Source organism: Charadrius vociferus, unplaced genomic scaffold (assembly GCF_000708025.1).
Source record: "Charadrius vociferus isolate BGI_N301 unplaced genomic scaffold, ASM70802v2 scaffold62, whole genome shotgun sequence".
Taxonomy (NCBI): Eukaryota; Metazoa; Chordata; class Aves; order Charadriiformes; family Charadriidae; genus Charadrius; species Charadrius vociferus.
The window spans coordinates 1,962,177-1,989,924 of NW_009647419.1; the positions used below are offsets into that span (position 1 = coordinate 1,962,177).

Genomic DNA, 27,748 nt, shown 5'->3' on the forward strand with positions numbered 1-27,748 from the left:
GCTCAGTCAGAAGTTCCCGTTCAGCCAAGTCAGCCTCCTGCCATACCTATTTAGCATCCTGGACTTTTGGATGAGCTATTTTTTGTCACCAAAGATGAACCATCTCTTTCCTTTGCCCTTCTGGGAAGCTTCCCACAAGACCTCCTCTGCAAACCCCCTGCACAAGCCCAAGTCTGCTAAGTCAGCCCAAAGCTTTTGTTCTGCTGCTTGCTTTCTTCATTTCCCTCAGGATCATGAACTCTACTACCTCACGGCTGCTACAGCCACAGCTACCATCAGACTTCACAACCAATTCTTCCATACTAGTGAGTAGCAGATCCACTGAGCACCTCCCTCATTTGGACTGTCCAGCATCCATACTGAAAAAAATGTGTTTCATACACTTCTGAAAGCTTCAGATTGCTAGCATCCTGCAGTGCTGTCCTTCCAGCACATCTGGATAACAAAAATCTCTCACGAGGCTCCCATAGCTTGCAATTAGAAGACTTCTTCCAGTTGGTTTAATATGGCTTCATTCACCTTCTCTTCTTGATTCGTCAGTCTGTAGCAAACAAGCAGAGAGTTCCTGACTGGTACTACCCTTCACTTCCTCTTGGTACTATCAGTTATGAGCTGTCAAAGAGGGACGGTTGGCCCAAATACCTACCCTGACAGCTTGTTCCTCTTCTCCTCTTGCCAGATCCCTATAGTGTCTCCAACTAGATATCTGGAGATAAAGCCTTTTGTTGCTGGAAGTCACAACCTTGCAGCCTCCACCTGGATGGGAGGATGGGAGTCCTATCCTCCAGGGCCATATTCCAGCATAGCCTATGGCTGTCCCTCCTTCCGTGACACATGGGGCTTGGGCTCCTGCACCTGCAAGATCTCTGTGACGAACATGTCATTCTCCCATTTGCACTTCCTGACATTATAGAATCTGCACACCTTCACAGGCATTTCCTTCACATCTCTCAGGTGAGACCAATGTCACCTCCAGCCCTGGCTGCACAGACAAGCATCTGGAGAACAGTCACATCAGGACTTCCATCTGAATGTCAAGCCAGGTCATTAGACCTGTGATGTGCCAGAGGTGATTGCTCCTCAGTCAGCAGACTGTATCTTGCTGTATGTCACTGCCATCATTATGCTGACTCTAGCAGTCTTGTACAGTCTTGAGCAGCACTTCTGGGCTGCATGAGCACGCCTTTCCATTGCAACTGCCTCTCTCCTGTTTGCACACTCTGTTCCCAGAGCTCCTGGTTGCTGACACACCCTGAATGTCAGTGAAGTAAGAACCCAGATGCAAGTCTGCTCCCACTTCCTGGCAAGATCTCCAGGGCAGGCAACTTGTCACACTGGTTCCAGTAGCAGCTCACTCACCTCATGAATGCCAGCTGTGCCAGGGACGCACCACAAGACCCTACATTGGGGGCTGAATGATTAAACTTCAGAAAAGAGGTAAATCAGGTGCTAGGAGGCAGTCAATAGAGAAACAGTAATGAAACTGAGCAAGGTGTTAGTAAGACCTTAAGTGATGTGCTGGCTATAATTTTCATCGCTCATACCCGAGAAAAATAAATGAAAACCAGACATGAAAGCAATAACTGCTAGAATGATCAGAGGAACAAAAATTTCATCTTACAAGAGTTAAGAAATCAGCAGGTGAGATTACAAATACATCAGGAGTATCTGTGGAATACACAGCATTTTCCTCCTCAATGTAATCATATTTGAGATCCTTTCTCAACACGAAAACCTGTTGCTTATTTACTCTGCAAAGCAAGCTGTGTTTTCAAAATCTTACTTAGGGTATTCCTTTTTTCCTGCAAATAATCTTGAGCTGCTCTTACTATCTGCTGAACAACTCCTGTAACCAGTAGCTGGACTGAAGGAGGATCCCAGGTCAGGAGGAGTCGGTGAAGTACACTCAAGAGTTCAACGCCAAGGAGCTATAGTAGAACAAAATACGTATTAAAAAAAAATTAATTAGGACTTAACAATTCCTAACTGTTGTGTCACTTGCTTATGGTGAGCAACTACTTTTCTCACGCAAAAATAATTACTGTTTTTGTAATCATCACAGATGAAAGACCAAGACCTAGAAAAAGCTAATTGTTACAACATGCTCATACAGTACCTGATCCTCTGCAATATGGATCCTGGCACAAGGGGAATCCAATAAAGTATGAAGTGCTTGTAAACAAGATGTAACATGCTCAACAGGCTCTTCAGGTCGGGGGGAACACAGAAACTGTATACTAACACCTGAAAAAAGCAATAGTTAAAAAGAATGCTCACATTAATCATAAAATCAAGCTTTCTTTTTAAATGTCTTTATTAGCATAGCAGGTTCTTAACAACTTCAGAAAGGCACATGTTTTCTCAACTCTTCCTCCTCTAAAGGAAAAGAGAGTTTATGTATTAGAAATAGCAGAATTGTATTTGCTTTCTCTTCTGCATCATGTCTTCCCCCAAATTTGGCAGGAAAAATGATAAACAGTAACAGCAAGCAACTTCAATCACTTAAGAGAAATCCACACTTCGTTCTAAAGATCTTTAAGACAGACTTCTGAATCCTTCAATTGTAAATTGAGTTTTATTTTAGTGAAGTCCTTTAAATATAAAAATAACAGAGATGAAAATTAAGGCTCAAAAATTATGCAATATTCATATTATACGTATGGCACTTAATTCTGGTTTTAAATAGCTGTATATCTCAGCAAACTGCTGGCATTCCTCAGAATAAGTGATCGCATCCACCTATTAAAGCTGTTAGAAAACAACAAAGGGAAACAGTGATTGCTACTTACAGATGAAAAACTGATGCAAAAGGTACTCCATGTTACTTATCAAATATCAGTCTCTACTGAACTGTTGTTTTATGAGGGTGTGTATTTTAATAACCTTACAGCTTTTGTCTTTGAAGCATAATATTTTGTACCATCTGAATTATACCGCAGCATATAACAGTTCCTACTCATTTTATTTAATTACATGAGTAAACTAGAGATTGTCCATAAAAAACTTGTCTATAAAAATCACAATAATCACACCAACAAATATTCTGTCAAAGCTATAAAGAACACAGGAGGCAGAGAGATATGTAGAGACAGATATTTTGAAATACTACTGTCCAGACATGTGATCTATTTTAAACTTCCCAGATTTCAAGCAAAGTATCTTTTCTTACTCATTTCATACATAATGCATTCCTACTGAACTCCAAACTTGTAACTCTTACCCAAAATTAAATGCATTCGATCTTTGTTTATCTCTGGCAAAGATTTAGTGGTAGGTGGCGTTCCAGGTGTCTGGTTTAACATAATGGATGCAGCACGTTTCTGTGAATTGGGCATCGCTGCAGCAGTCTCTTCTGCTGACTCTGAAGCATTAAATCCCGTACTGTTTAGCCAAAGCGCCACTGCATGTAGTATGGGAGCCCAGGAGTTTCGGTAATGCAGTCTAGCTGTATCAATTGTTTCCGGCGTGTAAAATGCTCCCCCTGTTAAATTAGCAAAGCAAAGGTAAATTCTGAAATTCTCTGCAAATAATAGACAGAAAGCACATAGTACTCTAAATTTATTATTCACTCTGGGTGTATTTGATCATGTACATATTCAGATGTAATCCTTGTTAGTGACAGTGCATCCCAATTCTCCTTGTGAACGAGCAACATTAGTACAAAGTGCAATGGCCACAACAGAACAGGAAGCAGAGAGCAACCAAGGCAGGCAAAGTCAGCAGGTCTCGCAGCATTTTTCATATAGAACACTCATTTTTAATTCAGTAAAATATTATAAGACAGTACCTGCTCTAATCTCAAGGGCTATGTTTTTCTCATAGTAAACATCTTTTTGCATGTGATAGCAAAATATTAGAGGTGTAGAGATATTCTTAATTCTACAAAGACATAGTTTTAATGATGTGTGATTCAGATGAAGAATACCTTCATTGCAGGTTGAAGGAAAAAAGCACGCTCAAACTTCAAACATACATTCCTATTACACATAGGCAGAAATGTATCACTTGCATAAAACACATGCCTGCCAAATAATTTATAGAATAATTTAAAGTCTCAGCTAAGGGTTTCTTCCTGTTTTTCACAACACCACAAAAATAAATTCCAGTGCTCACCATCTGGTGGAAGCTGGGTAGCAAATTCAGCTGGTAAAGTTAAAAGAGCATAATCTTTCAGTGCAGCTAACCAGAGACGGCTAAGCGCAGGCAGCTCAGGTTGTACAAGTGTTATCAAACTATCTGGTGGCAACTCATCTACAGCACCAAAATCATCCTCATCCTCCTCTGTGCTCTTTAAAACACGCTTCGGTTTGGTCTCTGCTTCTTTCTTAATTTTCATGGCAACAACGTACACCTAGAAGAAAAACAGATATGAAAGTACATGCCGTGAGATCCTAAAAATCAAAAAAGCAGCAGCCTTTCCCATGTGAAAGTAACACATTCCATACACAGATGATTTACTGGAAAGTTACTGGGAAAGAGAGATTTGCGATACAATTAAATTTGATTTAAATATTTTTTCTTTTATCTCTACCAGAATGTAACACTTAGGAAAGTGCCATTTATGCCCCTAAAACAATCTGGCTATATGTTTTTTTCCTAAAAAAGTGTTAATTACTACTGGTCTACACAGACATATTGATTTAAATAACCCATTGTATTAAATCAATACATCCTTATTGCAAAGATTTCGTTGACCTACATTAAGAGCTACTAGATAAATTAGAGTAATTGTCACTTTCTGGGAGCAGATTAGGTACCACAAAGACATGCAAATGACTTTAAATGTGTTACATGAATACAAGAACGTTTATATGTTTGTCTTTGATAGATGTTTTGAGAGGATAAAAGGATAAAGCAGAAATATCAGAAAAAAATACAGTAAAAATAAGCATTTTTAGAAAAGAAATACAATAAAAATGTGTCTTCGCACAATAGGTGCACCATATCAAAGCTGAAAATTACAGTATGGGATGATTAATGTTGCACAGCTGAAATGGTAATACTTTTCTTTGTAATTTCAAGAGTAACTTCCAAGAAAATTTAATGAAAAAAACCCAAAATCTTAAATACTACACTAAAAGAAACCACAATACCATTTGTGTAATTATACGTAAAGCTCTATAGCATGCAAGTAACATTTCAGGAAGCAAGGTAATGTAAATAGTGCTAACTCTGTCCTTTGTAAATAGGTGAAGATTTCTGGTATTCCAGCCATTCCCCAAAAATATCTACATTAAGCCTGTAATTTATTATGAACACTTTGACAACAAACAAAAAAATGTTTCTAGAAATACATTAGCAATAAAAGGAGGACTAAGGAGAATGTCCGTCTTCTATGGCATGCAGGGGAAACACAGTGACAAAGGATGAGGAAAAGGCTGAGGTACCTAATGCCTTCTCCGCCTCAGCCTTTAACAGTAAGACCAGTTGTTCCATGAGTACCCAGCCCCCTGAGCTAGAAAATGGGGAGCAGAATGAAGCCTCCATTATCCAAAGGGAAATGGTTAGCAACCTGCTACACCACTTAGACACACACAAGTCTATAGGGCCGGACGGGATCCACCCAAGGGTACTGACAGAGCTGGCAGAAGTGCTCACCAAGACAGTTTCCATCATTTATCAGCAGTCCTGGCTAACTGGGGAGTCTCAGTTGACTGGTAGTTAGCAAATGTGACACCCATCTACAAGAATGGCCAGAAGGAGGACATGAGGAATTACAGGCCTGTCAGTCTGACCTTGGTGCTGGGGAAGGTTATAGAGCAGATCATCCTGACTGCCATCATGTGGCACAGAGAGGACAACCAGGCGATCAGGCCCAATCAGCATGGGTTCATGAAAGGCAGGTTCTGCTTGACTAACCTGATCTCCTTCTATGACAAGGTGACCTTAGTTGATGAAGGAAAGGCTGTGGACGTTGTCTACCTAGACTTCAGTAAAGCCTTTGACACCATTTCCCACAGTACACTCCTGAAGAAACTGGCTGTTCATGGCTTGGATGGGCACACTCTTTGCTGGGTAAAAAAAAGGGCTGGATGGCTGGGCCCAGAGAGTGGTGGTGAATGAAGTTAAATCCAGTTGGCAGCCAGTCACAAGTGGTGTTCCCTAGGGCTCAGTACTGGGGCCAGTTCTGTTTAGTATCTTTATCAATGATCTAGACAAGGGGATCGAGTGCACCCTCAGTAAGTCTGCAGACAACAGTAAGTTGGGCAGGCGTGTTGAACTGCTTGGGGGTAAGAAGGTTCTACAGAGGGATCTGGACAGGCTGGACCGATGGGCCGAGGCCAATGGTATGAGGTTCAACAAGGCCAAGTGCCAGATCCTGCACCTGGGTCACAACAAACCCATGCAGGGCTACACGCTTGGGGAAGGGTGGCTGGAAAGCTGCCCAGCAGAAAAGGACCTGAGGGTGTTGGTTGACAGCCAGCTGAATATGAACTGGCAGTGTGCCCAGGTGGCCGAGAAGACCAATAGCATCCTGGCTTGTATTAGAAATAGTGCAGCCATCAGGACTAGGGAAGTGATCGTCCCCCTGTACTCGGCACTGATGAGGCTACAGCTTGAATACTGTGTTCAGTTTTGGACCCCTTACTACAAGACACTGAGGTGTTGGAGAGAGTCCAAAGAAGACCAATGAAGCTAGTGAGGGGTCTAGAGCACAAGTCTTCTGAGGAGCGGCGGAGGGAACTGGTGTTGTTTAGCTGCAGAAAAGGAGGCTGAGGGAAGACCTTCTTGGTCTCTACAACTACCTAAAAGAACATTGTAGCAAGGTGGGTGTTGGTCTCTTCTCCCAGGTAGCAAGCCATAGGACAAGAGGAAACTGCCTCAAGTTGTGCCGGCGAGGTTTAGACTGGATATTAAGAAAAAAATTTCTTCATTGAAGGGGTTGTCAAGTGTTGGAACAGCCTGCCCAGGGAAGTGGTTGAGTCGCCTCCCCTGGAGGTATTTAAAAGACATGTAGATGTGGTGCTTAGTGACATGGTTTTGTGGTGGACTTCGCAGTGCTATGTTAACAATTGGACTCAATGATCTTAAAGGTCTTTTCCAGCCTGAATGACTCTTTGATTCTATGACAAACTCCTAGTTAATTAACTGCAATATTTTACTAGAATATATTTTAACATTGGTGGGGTTTTGTTAAGTTTTTTTTTGTTGGGTTTTTTTTGTCTTTTAAGTTTAAGAGCAATAACATGGGAGGAAAATCAAAATTTGATAGAGTGTGAGTGTATACTTTAAGACAGAAAAGTGCAGTAAAACGAAGAACAGTCAAGCATCCCTGTAAATAAGGATTGACAGAATGGCAGAAAAAGGAACAGAGAAAGATATAGAGATGAAAACATCCCAGGAGTGGAACTGCAATAGGTAAGGAGGAGGGCATGTGCAAGGCTCACAGAACAGCCAGTGAGGTGTGAGGCTGCTATTACACTGCAAAATCTTTTCAAATTTTAAAGATTTAATGGTCAATGTTTACCTCAGCCCATGCTTTCAGAACAGCAAGTTTTTCCATAGTAGTTGCACTCTCTCGGTAAAGCTGGCTAGAAGATCCCTTTCCTGCTTGCACTTTATCCAGGGAAGAGACAAGAAGGTTGTGAACTCGACGGAGATCATTCAGGTCACTTACAACCCCACTTCCTATCCAAGCGCTACATACCTAAACAACAAAGTTTAGAATCATTTTAAGATAGCAAAAAAACCTCAGCAATCTTATAACTGAAAAAAAAAAACCCTGTAAGAAAACAAAAAACAAAACAACCACCACAAAAGACTTAAGCGGGAAGAGAGTTGCTAATATCAAAAACCCCCGAAGTTTTCCTTTTTTTCTCCCCAGCCATGATAACAGAATTGGTCAGGTGAGTGGTTACAAAGCTGTATTTGCAAAGCATATTACAATGGAACTTAATAGATACATGGAAAATACTTAAAATAGTTTTTTAAACCTCCATAAATAGGTAATAATTTCTGTCTAAAGTGTCTCCTTAAATCGTTCAAGTAAAGGGTCATTGCATTCACCGTGAAGAATATAGTGGACAGCAATCAATAGAAGTACATCCTTAAAAACCCACACCTCTCAAATTATATATTAAGGCTCCATACTAATGAGACGCTTTCAAGGTCATTAACATCAAAAAACCACCTAGAAATGAGCGAGATCATTAAACAACTGAGCTCTGGTCTGGAACCAACAGTACCACATTCTAGAACAATCAATGCCAAACATGGTGCACAAACAGGTTGTCTCCCCATTTTTCTTTTCTTTTGAATTAAACGGACCCGCACTGGTACTTAAAATTCAAACACCATATAGACCAGCTGCTCCTGTCTAATGCTATACATTGGCATTAATCCTCTGAAACACATTCACGCCCAGATACAATGCAGGCAACTGAAGAATTCTTGTGCAGCTGCTTTCTACAAAAAGAAAAAGGGACAAATTCTTTCATAGCACTTTTGTCCTATCTCCAATTTATTTATTTTGCTTTTAGAGAACCAGTTTGATGAAAGCCTTTGGGGAAGGGCCTCTCATGATCTGGAACGATGGACGCATTTAAAGCAAAGTAAACAAAAACAGTATCCGGAAGGTGCACAGGACAAGGCTGCTGAAAATCTGTCGCAAACCCATAATTCTTTCACAGTAGGACTAAGACCAGCTTCACTCCTGCTGCTGGGCAAGTCAACAACTGTTTCACTAATGCCATAAAATTATAACATCAAACTCAGGCAGCGCAACCCATCTCTGTCCATGTAACTTGTAGAGATTTAAATATCCAACCCTAATCTCCAACCATTCGATCCTGTAAGCGCACACATCCGCTTTGAAATTGGTCAAATAGGGAAGGTTTTGACAAGGGAAGTTACATGTTTTCACACAAAATGCCTCTTCATCTAGCTTTAAATGCACAGACATTTTCTGTAAGGTGAGCACAATATTCTTTCCTATGTAGAGATACCAAATTATGCCATATGTGATCTATCCTTATAATTTTGCTGGAAATTAAGAGTATAAAACACCACCACAAAAATCACAGTCCCGTTGGACCAAGATCTACTAAACAAAACTCGCATACACGAAGTTAACATATTAAAATTGGTTATTTCCATAGCTAATTAAACTGCTGCTTTAAAGTACAGTAGTAATTTAGCTCTGTAAGCCACGTACCAGATACTACTACAGCTATGTTGCTGATGGCTGATTTAAACTACAGTAGTAGAAGATCACACATGAAAAAACACACACACACTAAAAAACCCAAAATCTTTCACTGAGAGGTTGTTACTATGACTGTGATGAGAATGCTCAGATCTTCTAAAATCTAAACCAGAGTATTAATCTGAATGGAAGTTTAGTATTTAAAGGTAAATTATCAGTAACACGAGTATTTGATTGGACTGAAAGGCACGTCAATGAATACACTGCTATTGCTCTCATTAAGCAAGGTTGGTTTTTCTTTTTTTTTTTTTTTTAGCAACAAATGCAGAATTGACATGAAGACTTAATTAGTTTCAGAAAGACTAAATATTTTCTGATGTAGCTCCCTACAAGATCTCGTGCACTTCTGAGGAACAAAATATATTACTAGGAGACACAAAAGATGTTACAAAAACATCACGGGTTAGGTTTACAAAATTTGCCAGCCATCTGCTACTACTTCTCTTCTGCATCCTTCTTACAAAGAGAAGGAAAATCAGTTTGGCTTATACTATCCGAACATTTTTCTCTGTACCTGGCAGGCCTTTGCCGTTATATCAGATGGTGTATCTTGGGAAAAAGCTGGTCTCAGAGCAGCTCCAACCTGTTGACAGGAAGAAAAATTAAAAAATCCAGTTAAAACAATAGTGAGACAACATTCTTCATCTCACCTTGTTTAAGGCTCAAGCACACATACAGAACAAGCAAGAAAAGATTGGCAATTTTGGCATTATAGGAAGGATAAGTTTGGACTGTAACTGTCTAGCAGACATTTGCAATAGTATTCCTTAAACAACAACAACAAAGTCCTAAATCATTTTTTTCCTGCTTGCCCATTGCCTTTTTAAGCTTCAACTACTAGTCAAATATGCAGTATTAGCTTTCTTCTTTTAATGAGTATCTTTTTAATCATGAAAGTATTACAGGTGCCATTTATGCTAAGGCTCAAGAAGCCAATGACTTTCTGATGTCCAAAGGAATAACAATGTGAAATCAAGTGTTTATGGTTGGATTTGCATCAAGTCCCCAAAATATTCCCAAATACTGACAAAAAAAGCCTTTTAGGCAGTTGTTATAAGGGAGCATCTTTCTGAAAAGAAAAAGGAACCAAGTCAGCACTACAGGAGGAAGAAGACAAAGGCAGGAAGTGAAAAGGATGAAAGCTTGCCTTTAAAAAAATATTTGCAAAGATCTTGAAGACACAGTGAAGACAAAAGAGGTGAAAGAGTTAAGCTATGCAACAAAATAAAGCAATAATACCCCAAAATAAATCTTCAACTGCCCACCTCCCATTCCTATACTTTTGTAGTTTTCATTTAAACAGAAATACATTAATTCCCCAGAAAATAAATTTATTAGGTTCAATCTGGGACTAAATCAGCATTATTTTCCAATTCCTCATTCTACAAATAAAATGTCACTCTTGCCAAAAATTAAATGTAAGTTGTAATATTTGGCTTTCAAGAATCAATAGCTACGGAATTTTTACTTTCATCAGCTACTAAATTACTAAATTTTGAAGAGGTAAATAAAAGAGTCTCTTCAGTACATTTTCACATGCAAAAATCTCTTCACAGGTCTTCTGAAGTTACAAAATGTTCTCAATGCTAATACTGGCATGTCGGCGTAATTATACAATTTCCTGAACTTATAAAGGGTGTCTCACATTAGCCTGATACTGCTCCAGTATCACATGGCCTGGAAACTCTGGCTCAGGAACTGATGCAAATTTCTTGATAATGTCTTCAAGAGCCTGAAGACCCGCCATTCGTAATTGATTGCTGTGATCTGTCGCAGCCATAAATGCCATTCGAATAAGGTCAGAGAGATGCAGTACTAAGAAGTCATCTTAGAACAAAAAGGAAAGAACTATTTAGTAACATAAGAGATATCTAACATGACAGATATTCGTAACATTTTCCTCATTGACATGTATAAATATTACCTATTCTTTTTCAAAGGTACACATTCAGGGTATGGAAGAAGGCAGGAAAGAACGTAACCTATTTTTCTTTCTTTTTTTTTTTACCCTTAAAGTGAGGCAAGGACTTTTATTCCTAAAACAACCTTAAAAATTAAGCATAAATTTGAAACAAAACGAAATATACCATACACAAAAATTGCATTGCATAGAGTATGTAAATGTGGCTGAGTAGCTTAGAAGAGATTAGAACAATTAGTAAAGCTAATGTTAGTGATACCGCCAAAACCTACAGAAAATCTTCAAGGCAATTCCTGTTCGAGTCCTATGCTTATAGTGACCCCTGCTGATAAAGGAAAACCTCATCAACATCCAGCCATCTAAAAACCGAGTACGCCTCTAGTTCTGCTCCCAAAAGCCACATGCAAGGCTGTAAGTAAGCAGCAGACAACACGCAGAAAAGAACAATACGTTACATTTCCACAAGGATTATTCTTCTCTATTTATTAATTTTCTTTCCTCACTCTCAATTTGAAATTACCAGATGTCATACAACTAATATGAAAATAAAATATTTAAAAACATAATATCCAGGGTGAATAACAAAAGCCACAAATTATGAAAGCTCTACATATTTTCAAGTCTCAAGGTAAAAAGAACAGTATATTTTGTAGCTGACACTTTTCAGAGGCATGTCAGTAAAAAAAAGACTGGAAATCATTTAAAAATTACTAAGTGGTAAAGTCTGCACTTCCTTTTTCAGACCATCACAGACATCAGTAAAATTTAAATATTTTGGAAGGTGAAGTTGGGGACGTAGAAGTTTTCTGAGTTTGTCTTTTTACAATGATACCAGGTACATCAAGTTCACTTTAAATAAATTCAGAGATCTGAATTCTCAGGATTATAATCTGCAATCCTCTGCAGGATCCTATAAGCAGCAGTTATTTTGTTATTTTCTCTATACTACACTGCCATCACCAAATAAACTTTCCCAAAACTCTTCTCTCTACATCTTCAAACAGTGACCTCAGCCTCAACTCCAATCAGGAACAAGATTCTCACAAAACCAATGCACAGTGCTGAAATCAGACTGCATCAAAGAAACACAAGCAAAGACTTGATCAATCTTTGTGTCATAACGGACACCTTCAACAACATAGACACCAAAATCTATTAATCCCATGCATTCTAGAATGCTCATGATACTCATTCTACATACACAAAATCCTCATGAGCGCTACGTGGGTGAAAGCAAACAATCGCTATGCACCAGAACCAATACACGTGGGCAACTCAAGGACAGAAACCTCCCACTACCTGTTAGAAAAACATTTCTTTACAAAACAACTATGTCATCTCTGACCTCTCAATTTTTATCCTCTACCTTATAAAAGTATCCTGAAAACATGAGCTTTAAAATTAATATTCATCGCTCCCATGGATATCAAAAGGATGCACTTTCTAAAGCAGCTGGGTCCATGCCTTATTATAACTCCCTCCCACGTACCTCGCTCTGCAATCAATGCCACAGCAATAATTACCCAGCCTTATCTCTTTTTTCTTTCCTAGCACCCCTTCGGTCTGGAGATGTTAAAATAATCTCTGAAGTCTAAGTCATCGCTGTGATTATGTTTAACTCAGACAAACTGTTCCCAGCTCACCCTTAGCTAGAAGTTTACTGCTTTTATTTCAGACTGGAGAAAAGGTTTGCAAATCTAAGGGTTTTTTTCTTTCCAAGCAGATCAGTCTCTCAGAATTTATATCCTCCAACAAACATCATTCTTTGTGTTCATGGTACAATAACTACAATGGTTATACAACTACAGTTTTATTGCCTTTTGCTGTCCATTTCCTTTGCTTTTAACCATTTGAATGAAAGGATAACTGCTTATATTTTTTTCTAAGCTGCAAAGAGGTGTCAAAAATTAAAAAAAAATAAAACCAAACCAAAACATGCACATTCTGTAATTACTTTTTGGGTTTTTAAGTCTCGCTGAACGAGCCAGCGCCAGATCGAAGTGTGCCTTGTTTGCGTTCTCACACAGCATGATAACTCGGCACAGACAGTCTGCTGCAAACACACGAGTTGCCCAACGAGGTGCTACAGAAGGCTTGGATTTATCCTCTTCACCCAAGGTGGTAAACATTGTGTCATCGTCCATCTCATCCTTCTTCTCCGATTCCTCATCCTTCCCTCCTCCCAAGGGAGCAGCAGTGCTCATGTCTACAACAGAATCCCACTGTTACAATCCACAGAAGACAGCTAAGGGCATATTCAAGACTTTCCTTAACACTCAGATTCAAAACAGACTAACTCTCCTGTTGAAACTACAACATCTGAAAAATACAGAAAGGCATATGAATATCAGTAGAAGAAATGTTTCTCACCTCTAATTTGGGCTATATTACTCTTTATGGCTTAAATGATATGAAATAAATTAATTAATTAATCTACAGATACCAACTATAGTTGAATCCCTTCTCACCTTTGAAAAGTAACTTATTAAATTGCCAGTTAACAGGGTAAGGAGATTACCAGGCTCAGAATCAAAGAATGAGTTTAGTTTTGAACTACTCAGCTCCAGTTTCAAGAAAAAGCTAGAGTGAATGTTAAACTGAAACAAAACTACAAAGTTCCATGCTATGGAACAGGTATGCAGCCAAGTAGGTAGTTTATGGCAACCACAAATGTGCCTAACATTAAAAAAATTATTTTCTCCAAGTGTGTGCCCTGTTTTTTAAGTGTGCTGTGAGATTTCATTTCAGAAAATAAAAATACTTTGGGGATCACATTAAAAAAAACAAAACAACTCCAAACAGGGACAAAAAACAACTCACCCAACATGCATACACACTTCTGCTATTCATAAATGAGAACATAAAATCTCAATGGCAAGGTCTAAATTAGCAAAATGCCAAGATACCGACAAAAATTTGTTCTGGCAATAATTAGAGGAGAACAAGAAGAAATTATTGCAAGGGTAACCCAGCCCAAACGAAAGCTTGCTTCTTCGAAAGTTTAATTTTAATTTTAAGCAGCTGAAGAGTCAACATTCAACAAAGAGAAAAAGAGACTATGGCAAATCAAACATGGATGAAGTCCATTCACAAGAAGAGTGTTTTGAGAAAGCATCCAGGACCTTACGTGGCCAATTTGTAAATCTCTGCTTAAAAAGCAAAGCAGATTTTGTTCATATGCCAGTTAGTTGGATCAAAGGAGTTAAAAATGAAGTTGCTGGCTTAAAGTACAGCTGAGAGAAATTTATTTAAACGTGGTTCTCTCAGAGATTATTTCACCTACTAATAAATAAATAAGGGACTGGACAACCATGTTAAAAACTTTGAAACCCATCACACATAAAATAAGAAGAGGACATGCCAGCTTCAAACTCAGGAAACAAGGTCTTTCTCACTGGGCAGATACACGGTAGCTACATTGCATAAAGAAATCATTGGTAGCATTACTCATCAGTAAACGTAAAGCTGGCAACATTTAGAAAGAGCTTCAGGATGAACTCACAGTATGCCAATAAACAAGAATAAATGCAAGGGAAATGAGCAGAATCTGCGTCACAACCATCCTACAAGCTGAAAAACAGGAATAAGGTCTCAGAGGACAAGATCTTTGCAAACAAGCCTGCAAAGCTGAACAAGCAGCAAAAGTTTCATCACCATGGTAACCCATCATCATATCAGTAACTCACAAAACCTTATAAAAGAAAGCTCAGAGTGTGTACAGCACTCTTCCTTCTGTATGGTCCTGATGTATAAAGGCTAAAAAGAGTCTGCTTTCACTTAGATACTGAAATGTCAGAGTAATAATCACACTGCTTCTCCACTGGAAATCCTACTTTAAGGCAACTAACTTTTTAATCTTAAAAGCAGTATTTTAAAACTTAACATAACTTAACATTGATGATTTCGTTATCCTAAGCACGTTTTAATGCACTATAATCAAAGTTCTACATACAATATAAGCTACATCTTCACTAGGATAAAAGACAAGCTCCAAACAAATATTGCCAGAAGATGCTACTATTAAGGACATACTGTCTTTATGTGAACACTAGAGAACACTTACCACTGGAAGCTGCAAGTACATCCTTACAAAGCATTAGCCAGTGAGAAAGGTTTTCTACTGCCAGTGATGAAAGCATATGTCCCAGAGTATCATGGATATCTGAGCACAACTTCCGATCAGTCTCCCGATCCAGCATTCCAAAAAGGACACCTTCAAGGCCTGTCTCTGTTATATTAACCCCCTGATGTCGGGAATGAGCATCTCGCCGAGAACCAGCTCCTGGTGCAAAAGGATTCATATCTGCAAAATGGTAATGAGAAATCTTTCCTGAAGTCAGTAACTCAGTTTTAAAATTTGGAATAACAGACTAGAATTGGACATTGAGTATTTGTGTGTGTATAGGTCAGGCAATGACACACCAAGATGTTACTGAATTTCTTCTGAATTAGCACAAGAAAGATTTTAATATAGCAATTCATTTAATTTATTTCCTGCAAGACCAATAACACCTCCTAGTATTACTTTAAAAAAAAAAAGAAATCTGTCTCTTTTCAAGGTACATACTCCATGAATTTGTAAAAACCCCTAATAGTATTGGACTCTAAAGACTCTTTCCAGAGACAGACTCAACTGGTGTGATTTAATATGAGTAGGCTCACAATTCTATGTTTGTATGAAGACTATGCTGATCAACACTGTTGAGCCTCCTATTTTCAAAATAAGATGATACATGTAAGAATTGAAGCTCCCAAAGTCCACAGGCTTTGCAGACGTGCTGCTAACAGAATGTAACACAACCAGATATCTCAATCAAACAGCATACAATTCAGTCCATTTTCAAAAGAGCAAGACCTAAAATACTAGAAAAACTGTAAACTGTTTCCACTCTGTATGCACTGCATTCCCTATTTGATTGCTAGTCTTAATGGGACAGAGAAGTTTAAGTCTGAACTTTACAAAAAGTTAAATTACAAGCGTAATTCAAGGGATAAGCAGGAGTGTGGCCAGAAGTTAATTGAGCTGGAAGGGACAGGTTCAGTTTTCTGTTCTGTTGTTGCAGGGGGGTTGTTGGGGTGGTTCTTTTTCCCCCTTCTCTGAAGGCAAACCACACACACGCTTGCGCTCAACTGTTACAAAAAGGCCTCATGAAAGAAATACTTACTGATGCCACTGTTTTCTTTGTCTCCAGCATTTTTTGCTAAGCTCATGGCATATTCACATACTTCCGCTGCTTCCCTCTGAGCAAGCTGTCGTAAACATGCAACTGCAGCCCGGCGAAGCAGCAAGTGGGAGCTGCACAAATGAACCTAAAAATCAGAACCATTACAGGTGAGTGAACTGCTGCACCCCCATATTGATAAATCAGTGCTGCTAAGGACTAACAGCATTCTACTTTTCAATTAAATGCCCATGTGTGAGCCGCTGCGTACCAAGCTCTTTACAAGACCTTGAAAGTTCAGAAGTAAGCACTTTTTGTAATGTACAAATATGAAAATAAAGCTGACTTATACAGAGCTGACAGCTGTTATCTGGTTAAAGAGATAAGAGCTTAAATACTGGAATTACTGTGCCTGTGTGATTTAAACTAATTATACTTTCCAATCTGTTGCACTCTTCAGTACTACTCAACCTCACCTTCCTGCTATAGCTGTAAATCACATTCTTTTAAACAAAAAGCCATCATCAGGTGCACCAAAGCTATCATAAAAACTTTTATTTCAAACTTGTACCAGAGTTTATAGCCCAAGTTTTAATAAGTGCCTCTCAATAAGAAAGTTTTGGATTTCTTGGCTAACCAACACTGGCTTCTAATTCCTTTTGAACCACCTCAAGTACAAGCAAATATTTTTCTTATAGAAGAATTGTGCATGGTCCCTATTTTCTCAGAGGAAGTAGCTACACAGAGAACTGTATGTTTTTCCACAGTGGAAGAGATGAAGAGAGCTCTTTAGGAAACTCTGATTCTTTATTTACCCTGAGGAATTTGTTTTTAATAAACCAAATACACATTTGCTTTCTCGGTATTAGGTTATTATGTGGATGGAAATTGCTTTCCTAAATGAAAGGGTTGTATAGCTTATAAAGCATTTTAACAGTAGATCTTTATTCCACATATGAATATACAACATTTTAGTCCTGAAAAAACAAGCAGACTTTAAAGAACCTCTAAATATCACACTGAAGTTTTAATGGAACTAAAACACTGAACATTTAGGGGATTTAATTAATGGAAAGAGTATTGCCTAGTTTAAGTTACAGAACAAACAACTAGTGGTTACGAAACCAATGCAGGAAGAACAAATGAAACTAGACTGTGGAACTGTGTGGTTTGATTTTGATATCTGGCATTACTTCCATTCAAAAGTGAGTTAGAAAGCAATGAACAGTTTGCTCACGGGGCAGGTAAGGCAAACCTTGCCTACATATCTATGTATTTGCAGTATAAAGAAATGCACGAGACAATTCAGAGGAAAACTTACCAAACTAAGTATGACTGGGAAATAAGGAATATGAGAAAGAGAAGGAAAATAGCTTTTGTTTAGCAGAGGACCATAAAGAAACAGGAAAGACACAGCAGAAAACCTCGGGAAAAGTTTTCAAAACAACACTAGTCATTGCTGTGTGAACGTCATTGTTTGTAATGTTACCCACTGGTACTTACAGAGTAAATGGCCATAGGAATTGTTTGTCATGTTGTTCATAGTATTCATAGAAAAAGGCCTACCTACTTTTGCGTACGTTGCACCCTCTTCATGCAAAATTTTGTGAAAGGACAAGTGACAGATTCTGGGAACACTATGCACTCCCAGGAGTGCTCCAAAGTTGGGGGAGCGCAGGAAAGCAAGGGTCAGTGCAGGCTGGGGGCCAGGGAAGCATGTAAGAATGAGAAGATGCCCTACAGAAAGTCTAGATAGCAGACTAAGAAAAAGGACCAACGTTGACATAAGTAGGATCACACTCCTTCAAGTAACACAGAACTACCATATCCACAAAGAATGACACAAATAACCTCGCAAAACATCCAACAGGCATTAGGGAGAAGCTTTTCAAATTTCTCAGTATTAGGCTACCGAACCCTCTAAAAAATAAATTTAAGAACAGTAATAATAATTAAAAAAAAAAAAAGCCACACCAAAACGCGCACCTACACACAACACCCTTCCTCTTACAGTTGTATTCGGTATGCCTTGGGTTCCAGCCTCTGCCTCACTTCCAGGCTTAAGCCAGGACTTGCTGACAGAACATTAACGGAGGGAGAAAGCAATGCTAACAGCAGCAGCACAAGAATTTGAATGTCAGCATCTACTATGCTGACAGTGGTAAAATAAATCCAAAATCTCCTACCTTTCCCCAACTCACTCACTTCCCTCTGTGCACACAATCAGTTGGAGGAAACAGAGCGTTTCAGCATCTTTTTACTCAGTCATATTATATATAAATGCTTTCTACCTTATGCTAACTAGGGTGAAAGAGAATCATAGAATCACAGAATGGTTTACGTTGGAAAGGACCTTGAAGAGAATCAGACCCTATAACCACAATTTGGGCAGCATTCTGAAAAGATCTAAAACAGGTTGGGGACAGACATCACTTTACTGTACTCCAACGTTTTTGCAAACGTGACTTGCTTATTACATACAAGTATCCTTGACCACTTGCTAAGTGCTTCTCCTGTCCTCTGCTAAGCACGTACATAAAACTTCAAGGAACAAGAGGGATGCATTTTGTACTCACGGATGCATTTTGTACTCACACAAAGACTGGGAACCAAACTGGACAGGTTGACATGCCGTGGTGCAAACATATGAAGCTGCTGAAGGCAGGATATGGCAGCTGCCTGAACAAGCGAGTCTGAATGGTCTTGTGTGATTGCACATCCCACCAAACAGGAAGAACGGATGGTTGAAATTGTAGCTCCGTTACCTAATGATGTAATACGACATCCTTAACACAGCAAAATTTTTGTATGACAATTGTAGGCTTAAAACATTTGAGAAACAAGAACTTTTAATGCTTTGAAGTTCACAGATTAACATGCAACTTTTCTGAATTCCTACCATAAATTAGTATCTACACAACTTCAAAGAAACACTACAGAGTGTGTTAATATCTCTTTTTTTAGCTCAGTTAAATGATGTCTTGTCGAAACGAAATTTTTGGACCAATGATCTTCAGTCAGAAATATTTTGAGAATATCTTCCCAGGACACGAAACCAGTAAAATTATCTGAAGGTCTCTCTCATTCTATACATATGGGCAACATTCAATGCACTGAACCATTTCCTAAAATACCAGATAACACTTAAGCTAGCATATACATAGGCAGGTGATTTTAGTTAGCTCCATTAGATGAGCTGCACTGCTCTAATAGGACAAGCATTCAAAAGAACAGTATTTAATTTGAAAAATAATCCCACTCTGTATTTTAGGAATTAACCTACATCAGGTTTATTTAAAAAAAAAATAATCTTGAATTACAGAAAAACGTAACCTGCAGAAGATATTCTATATAATTTGCTGTGTATTTAAAAAATTAATGACACTCCAAAAGGTTAACACACAGCAAGCAGATACACAAGTTCAATTAAACCATCTAGAAATTTGTCCTAACTAGAAATTTAAGTCCAATTATAGAGTCAAAATTTCACTAGTGTCTGGCTCTCTGGCACTGCATCAAAGACCATCCTATAAATATTCCTAAAAATCCCAGTTAGACAAATTTACAAATCCCTGGTTTTGCCATCTGAGACACAAAATTTCAGATACAGAGTTTGGCATGACAAGATCTTATTCTCTACTGTAAGGTATTGTAATCTAAGAATATCAAGAACAAGTGGAAATGAGTTATAGTTCACAACATTATCAATGATGTCAAACTTAAGCTCTTGCCATCAGTTAAAAATAAAATCAGTATGTTTTCAAAAAGCAGAGGAAAAATCTTGCCTCTTGCCCCACCTATACACAAAAATATGCATGACAAAATATTCAGCAAGGGTGTTTTTCAGCTTTTACCTACCATGCAAATTCACCATTAGACAGAACAACATACATCACTGCAACTTCTTTATATAAATCCCAAACTGCAGTCAAAAAAGCCCCAGGCAGTAATAAGTAGGATCAGAAGCGAGGTTGCTCGCAGGATTGAACTGCATTTATGAACACCCCCCCCCCGACCCCCGCCTGCAACTGCAACAAGCAAAAATTTATTTTCTTCCCTTTCAGATTGCGATACATTATCTTTATACAAGTTAGATTTTTTGTTCTCTCTTCAAATTCCCACTAACCTTGCAGCTCAGGCCCAACAGTAGTTATTATAGCTCCAAGACATCGGCCTAAGCATTGGTGTACTTCCGTATGTGATGGTGGAACAGTTAAGAGCAGCGTAAGAACTAGAGAAAGCGTTGGCTCCACATATCCACGGTACATTGGTCCACTAGAATCTACTATCAAGGCAAGTGAATGGAGAGACCAGGTCTATCAAAAAAAAAACCAAAGGAATATTTTTCAGTAATACATTTTGGAAATTTAAGCAATTTTGTATGCAGACTGAGCCAAGCTCTGTATGTCCTTGCTTAAACCTGTCCACTTAACTACTCTGACTCCAGAAGTGTTTCAAAAGTCTCAGAATCTTGAGCAATCACCTGGGAGTTTAAATATCTCTAGCATACTCTTTGACTATCAGCAGTTTTGGGGATAATGGAGACGAAGGTGACAAAGAATTTGAACAAAAAACAGTTAAGCGCTGAGAAAGAAAAATACAAACACAAACAACACACCCACTTAAAAAAAAAAAAAAAAAGAAGAATGACTCTTAATAGGGGAGAAAGAGAGAAATATTCCACTGTAAAACTGGATGTAGAGTCTGAATTGGACAAAGCCTTTAGTGGGGAGTGCCTTTGAAATTCCAGTAGAAATTAATTTTCATGACAAGTTGAAAGGTTCACATGCACCTGAAAGGTCATCCAGTCCCAATCCCCCTGCCATGGACAGGGACATCTCCCACTAGATCAGGCTGTTCAAAGCCCCATCTAACCTAGCCTTGAATGCTTCCAGGGATGGAGCCTCCACAACTTCCCTGGGCAACCTGTGCCACTGTCGCACCACCCTCAGAGTTAAGAATTTCTTCCTAATATCTAATCTAAATCTACCCTCTTGCAGTTTAAAACCATTACCCCTCGTCCTATCACTACATTCCCTGATAAAAAGACCCTCCCCATCTTTCCTGTAAACCCCCTTTAAATACTGGAAGGCTGCTAAAAGGTCTCCCCAGAGCCTTCTCTTCTCCATGCTGAAGAACCCCAAGTCTCTCAGCCTGTCCTCACAGGGCAATAATTACAGACAAGACACTTGCTTTTAGTCAGAAAAGGTTGGGGTTTTGGTTTTTCTCTTCCCCCTTCTGAAGTAATTCTTTTATTCTAGTGTTTTTGATTTGTATTCTAGATGTCATTGCTGGCAGAAAAAAAAAAATCAGCACTTTTTGCTTTAATATTCAACTCCTTAATGTAAACGCAGATATACTGGTCCATCTAGCCCTCTCTTCTTTTTAGAGCAGCAGCCACAAACAGATGCTTAAGGGAGAGTAAAGACAGACCAAGATACTGACCCCTCAAATTTCTCCTGGGAGAGTAAAGGTAGCGTATTCTCCCAATTTTCAAGTATTTTCAACTTAGGAAACTTTCTGAACTGTGCAGTGTTTATACATATTCAGCAGCTTCAAAGGCATTGCTCTTTCAGCAACATATTTAGTCCTCTTTTTGCTCTACCAGCAACTCTTAGCAGTCAAGTTGTCTTGTGAGACTCCACACATCTATACTCCATAGAGGACAAAAACCCCTCCCCTTTGCCTTGTCTTGGACTTGGCTCCTACTAGTTCGCCTTCTGCTTGCTAACTGCTGTTTAGCGAGCAACAGATTTTTGTTGCCATAATATATCCCCCCAAAGATGACATACTGCCATACTGTGTTCACAATATCACATATACATAAATTACTTGGCAAAGAAAAGTACTGCTCATCACTTGAGACTCCAGTACTGATCACATGTTAACCATTAGCCAGTTATTAAAAAAATTTAGTTTAGACAGCTAAGGTACAACTAACCCATTTTGCTTTACAATTACAGTCAGTAAGGAACAAGTACACAGTGAACTACTCGGGCTTAGCTGACAAGCAGAAGCTTGTCAGTCTGAATTAACGTGACCGCTTGCAACTGCCTCCCTAACTAATAGTAAGGTTACATTTTAATTGCAGCACACATTTGGGATTCTGTACTGTGAAAGTTTACAAGGAAAGTTCCACTTTCTTCATGCTCCCTGGCACATGCTACATCCATATGATTTAGCTTACATGTGACAATCTCTACTGAAGAACATCTGAACAGGTAATTTAATGTTTAATTTTAATCCTGAACATTTTAAAGTAGTTTTGTGGTGATTGTGGTTTTTTTACCTGGACTTCAGGAGAGGTTCCATCTTGTGCCAAAGCCAAGAGAATACTGACGCTAGTTTTCAGATGCTGTCCAGAACCTATTCCACCAACATACCGATGGAGACAGCCCAGAGCCAAAGAATGGCCTGTTCTTGACACAACATCTCGAGCAGATTTTAACCTATCAATGTTTAAATAAAAGGAAGTCATGTAATTCACTAAGTTTATAACAAAGAACCCTTCAAGTACCATAACAGTGCAAACAACTAACAGAATTTTGCAGGCTAGCTTACAAGATCTTGAGAAGCCTTAACAACAAAAGCAAAAATTTATATTGCTATTAAACTGGATTACATATAAGGCAGGTGAAAAAAATATTTTAATAGCTTTTTTTTTTCCTTCCTGGTCAGAACTTGACATATTAGATGAAGAAGAGTTTTGGAAGTGAAAGAATATAGGAAAAGCACCTGGTGTTTTGGTAAACACAGCAGACTAAGAGCAGTCTGCTGTTTCACAGCAGACTAATTTAAAAATCAGAAAAGCCATTGCTGGACCACTGCAGTGAAAAGGAATCAAGAATGAAAAAATGACAACACATTGAGAAATTACAAAGAAATCCACAGCTATGTTTTCCACTGCAAAGTCAACTGAATAACATTTTAATGCAGCTGTTTTCTTCTACTGCTGAGTTCGATGACTACTCAAATGAAGTGTTGTTTTTTTTTAAATAGTATTTTATTAATGAAACTGAAACAGAATTAATAGCATTCTGAATGACCTAGTTTTATGAAGCAGTGACTTGTTGAGTATTTTCCACAATACTTCTGCTTCTGAACGCACATCACATACATAACTTTTTAATTAAAACCTCTTTGGAGGTGGGGAAGAGACAGAAAAGGAGGATATCCTAATTAGAACAAAGACAGATATTTTTCCCCCCTTCGGCTGCCTGTGTATGAGAGGCAAACATGCTCTTAGCCATATGCGACCAACAAAGCAAATGCAAATCTCAAATATAAAAAATTTACTTGACAGTGGCAACAGGCTGGCAACCATTAACAACTTGAATCCTAGATAAGAAACCAAGAAAATAGTACCAGTAATAGAAATTCTAGGAAAGACAGTAAATACGAGGTACTTTATTACAAGATGAAATTATGGGAAAAGTTGAATTACCCAGAGGCAGAAGAGCTGGACTGAGGCTATGTGCATGCAGCCTGGCCAGCCAAAAACACGGGCTGCAGCCCTGAGTTAGGTGCATTCTGATTCATAGAGAGGCTGATGTATTAAATTAAAGCCAAAAATTGGGAAACATGTCGTCTTGTTATATCTACCAGACATCTTTCCAAAGACCTGAGATTAACAACAGAATATGCAAAAAAATTATGGGCGAGTAGATAACTTAAATCAGTATGTAAAGAGAATGTTTTGATGAACCAGAACCCCTATCACACAATTCTTATTACATACATACTTGGTGTAAGCTACATTTATCCATCTGAAGCAGTTTAGTCACCTTAAGTAACTCATCAAAAACTATTCATTGGTATCATTTCACATGCCAAGTAGTTTAACAACTTGGCTTTTATTCCTGGAAGAATCACATGAAATAAATCAAAAAGAGAAGACTGACTGTTAGATCTACATAATCATAGCAATCAAATATAAAGAAAAGAGAATAATCAATATGGTAGTTAACAGAGGAATCTTCCAAACTATGTTAAATTATATTTTTATTTCCTTTTCTGAATCAAAACCAACTTACTTATCAAAACTGTATTGAGCCATTCTAGCAATGAAAGAGGCTTCTCCAACCACTTGAGCCATTCTGCCAAGAGCTTCGCCTGCTGCACATCTCAAAATAGGGTTAGGATTATCAAGGGCGCCCATTACCAGCGTCAGAGCAGATTTGCGGACTTCTTCTGGTCCTAATGTGCTTTTATTCTCAGCTAAACCCTAGATGAACAAAGTATGAAAAAGCATTCCAAATCAGGGGAGAAAGGGAAGATATATGAGCAGTTTTGCTATGTTTGAGATCTTCAATTAAAAATTACGCACTTTTACTTTTGTTTAAATTTGTGGTCATTTATCCTAAAATATTTAAAACTCAAAATCAACAATATACTCAGTCTTATGTTTGCCAGCACTCTACCTATTTCACATACAGGAAGACCTGTTGCACCATCTGCTTATCAAATGTATTACAGTGCAACCTAGTGCTACTGAACCTGAGATAGCTTTACACAAATAGTCCGGAAAAAAAAAAGAGAAGCTTTAAAAATCTAACTTCACATACAAGATGACCTGCTGCCTTAAGAAATTTGACTAGTAGAAAGAAAATCCTACAGTCTAAGACACTGTTCCACAAAGCCTTGAGGCAATGCAAGTCACTGGAACAAAGTATTTCTCAGGAATATGATTTGTGACTTGCTGTCTAGCTTCCTGACTTGATAGCATGAGGTTGGATTTCCAAGCGTAGATAGAGAACACAGAGATGTAACTGAAGTCAGTGGGACTGGACATAAGCATCTAGAATTCTATGCAATATTAGGGAGTCTTAAGAAGAAAATTTAAGATATCCAAAGTGGAAACCCTAATCCATATTTTTTTTTATTTCCATGAGCCTTATCCACACAATACTCTGACATGAGGGGCTTTTTGAATATATATGACAAAGCACTTAAATAAAATTACAGGACTGAAAGCGAAAAAAAAAAAGGTAAGTCTGTATATACTATAGAACGCTGACTACATGACCATCATCTATTCTCTGTACTGATGCACGCAAACAAGAGCTCACGCTAGTATCGGAAAAAACGTCAATTTTGGTATTTTCAAACTTTTGAATGTTTAAGTGGTAACTTTAATAATGTTGTGTTATCTAACAGCCTTTTGTATCAAGTACAAATTGATGAATCAAACTGCTGAACTTTGGCATCCATTTCAAGTTTACAAGTTTTACCTTCAAGGCACTAAGAACAGCAGTAAAGATATTAAGCTGCACAGCTTGCTGCCGAACACCTTTAGCCTGCTTGACACATTCAGCAAAGTGATCCAACATCTGTAGTCTAAAAAAAAGGAAAGAACATCATTTAAGTGATATTCTTTCAAAATACAAAGTAAAACACAGCTGGTAAAAAAATGCACATAACAAAAAGGCCTTTTAAGTTCAATCACAGACTTTATGCTTCAGGGGCTACAGAAGGTATTCAATTTAGATAGAAAGGTTAAGAGTTACTCTGAAGGTCACTCTTCTGGTTCTTTTAGCTCATCCACAAATGTTTACTATTCCTTTTGAAGAAAACATCACCAAGAGGAAGTGAGTCTTCAGATACATTTGGCTGTGTAAGTAGAAAGCTATGAGGACAAGAGCGGGAAAATGCTGCTTCTCTACTACCATTCAAAATAGTGTTACCCTCTGTATTCCTATTATTGTTCCTATTGTTTTCCCCATTTAACCTCCATTTTCCCCCCATTTAACCATGCCAGAAAGTGTTACTGGAAGGAGGAGTACTCCCTAGAAGATATCAAGAACAGGAGTATAATGAGTAATATGCATTCTTAACTACTAGGCAGTTTCCCAGCCAAATCTTTCCATAGCTAGCAACAGATATAGTAGGGCAAGCTGGCCTCAAGTCTTTGCCTGCACTTAACGGCAAAATGAGACTGACTGCTAGGAAAAAATTGTTCCCATCAGGATTGCATCAAAGGATAATTTTACTTTGAAATGCGTCTTAGAGCTGCTTTCACTCCCTGCTCAGTGACAAATTAGCTAAACTGAATGACAAAAGTAGTCCTGACAACTCATAACTCTGCAAAGGTAATGTGGAACACAAAGGAAAATAAGCTGAATTCCATTCCCTGTTTTTCATCATGCATAAAATCATTTGCTGAGTATAAATCAAATGATCTTACTCGTGGAAGACAAATGAAATTCAATGGATGCCACTGCTATGTTTTCAAGGCTGATTTGAAGTTAATCACAGTGGATATTTTTGCAGGAAATTTTGGTTGCGGAGATATTACTACTGTTAAATGCAGTAAGAGGAGATAAGAATCCAGCCTCCACCTCTGAACTCTAGTCTTCAAAACTGATAAAATGAGCAAATCACCTTATTTCTAAACTGACCGGTTGTATTCTGGAATTCTGACACACAAGGAATATTCTTATTTCAAGAAAAAAAACCCAAACCACTGAATCATAGTATTATCCAGAGAACAAGGCATTAGATTCTGAAAATGAACACTGATGTAAACTGACCTATGTTTGTAAGAGACATGAGGAAAAACCACACCAAAGAGAGCCACAGATGCATCGATGACAGATACTCCTAAAGGAAGGGGACCAGGTACAGCTTCACCAGCAGGGATGCGCAAATAAATAGAAGATGGATCATGTTCCAAAGCACCACTTCCAGATGCACTGTTTGGCTGCAGCTGCAAAATACCACATAGTATGAATACCTCTGAATACACCTTTGCACGTCAAATCTGGGGCTAGAGATAACCGAAACAATTATGCAGTAGCTTAGAACAAAAAAATAGCTTACAAACACCTGAATGCAACTGCAGTATCCACCTGCATATACACATTAGCGTTTACAGAGCCAGCTAAATCCTGGAGGGTCAAAGCAGTTAACAGCTGGATAAATGCACAAACTATCAGTCCTGGTAGTAAGAGATGGAAATTAGAGAAAAGGAGATTAATTCTGGTACTAATACTAGCTTCTGAATCACTGACTATAAAGTGACATTTAAGAAGAAAGTTTATTCATTCACTCTCTGTTTGAGCATTGAGTTACAATACAGTATATTAAATGATCAGTTTTGGCTGTAATGATTCCCCCTACACAGAAAGATTTAGAAACAGTACTAAAATTATTAACACTCCTGTCATCATAATCCAATCATCAAATCATCAAAATACTTCCTAACCATCATTCTTTCAGGGAAAACAGTTAGAGAGTCATCTATTCCCTCTTAAGAAAAATTTGTTTTCATACCTTATTAATTATTTAATCATGAAACAAAATTAGAATCTAGTAGCTCTGTATTCTTCTTAAAAGGTCAGAAAACAGACCAAGCGTTTGTTGAGTTGTCTATATCACTAAAAAAAATAAAACATGACCAAGCACAAGAGAATCCTGTGATGCACTACAGGGCTTCAGTTACCAACAGTGACACTGTTTTAC

General features: G+C 38.3%; 1 protein-coding gene across 1 annotated transcript in view; it reads right to left on the reverse strand.

Moving 5' to 3' along the window:
• Positions 1-27,748, reverse strand: part of HEATR5B (HEAT repeat containing 5B) — a 56,456-nt gene that overhangs the window by 13,539 nt on the left and 15,169 nt on the right. Inside the window, exons 15-30 of the mRNA XM_009880392.1 lie at positions 26,818-26,993; positions 25,519-25,624; positions 24,322-24,512; positions 22,578-22,737; positions 20,415-20,604; positions 18,884-19,053; positions 16,292-16,436; positions 15,190-15,429; positions 13,081-13,332; positions 10,851-11,032; positions 9,720-9,788; positions 7,469-7,648; positions 4,114-4,351; positions 3,221-3,481; positions 2,117-2,244; positions 1,784-1,928 (exon numbers count right to left, since the gene is read on the reverse strand). Coding sequence (XP_009878694.1) covers positions 1,784-1,928; positions 2,117-2,244; positions 3,221-3,481; positions 4,114-4,351; positions 7,469-7,648; positions 9,720-9,788; positions 10,851-11,032; positions 13,081-13,332; positions 15,190-15,429; positions 16,292-16,436; positions 18,884-19,053; positions 20,415-20,604; positions 22,578-22,737; positions 24,322-24,512; positions 25,519-25,624; positions 26,818-26,993 — 2,833 coding nt within the window. The remainder of the gene's footprint in view (positions 1-1,783; positions 1,929-2,116; positions 2,245-3,220; positions 3,482-4,113; positions 4,352-7,468; positions 7,649-9,719; positions 9,789-10,850; positions 11,033-13,080; positions 13,333-15,189; positions 15,430-16,291; positions 16,437-18,883; positions 19,054-20,414; positions 20,605-22,577; positions 22,738-24,321; positions 24,513-25,518; positions 25,625-26,817; positions 26,994-27,748) is intronic.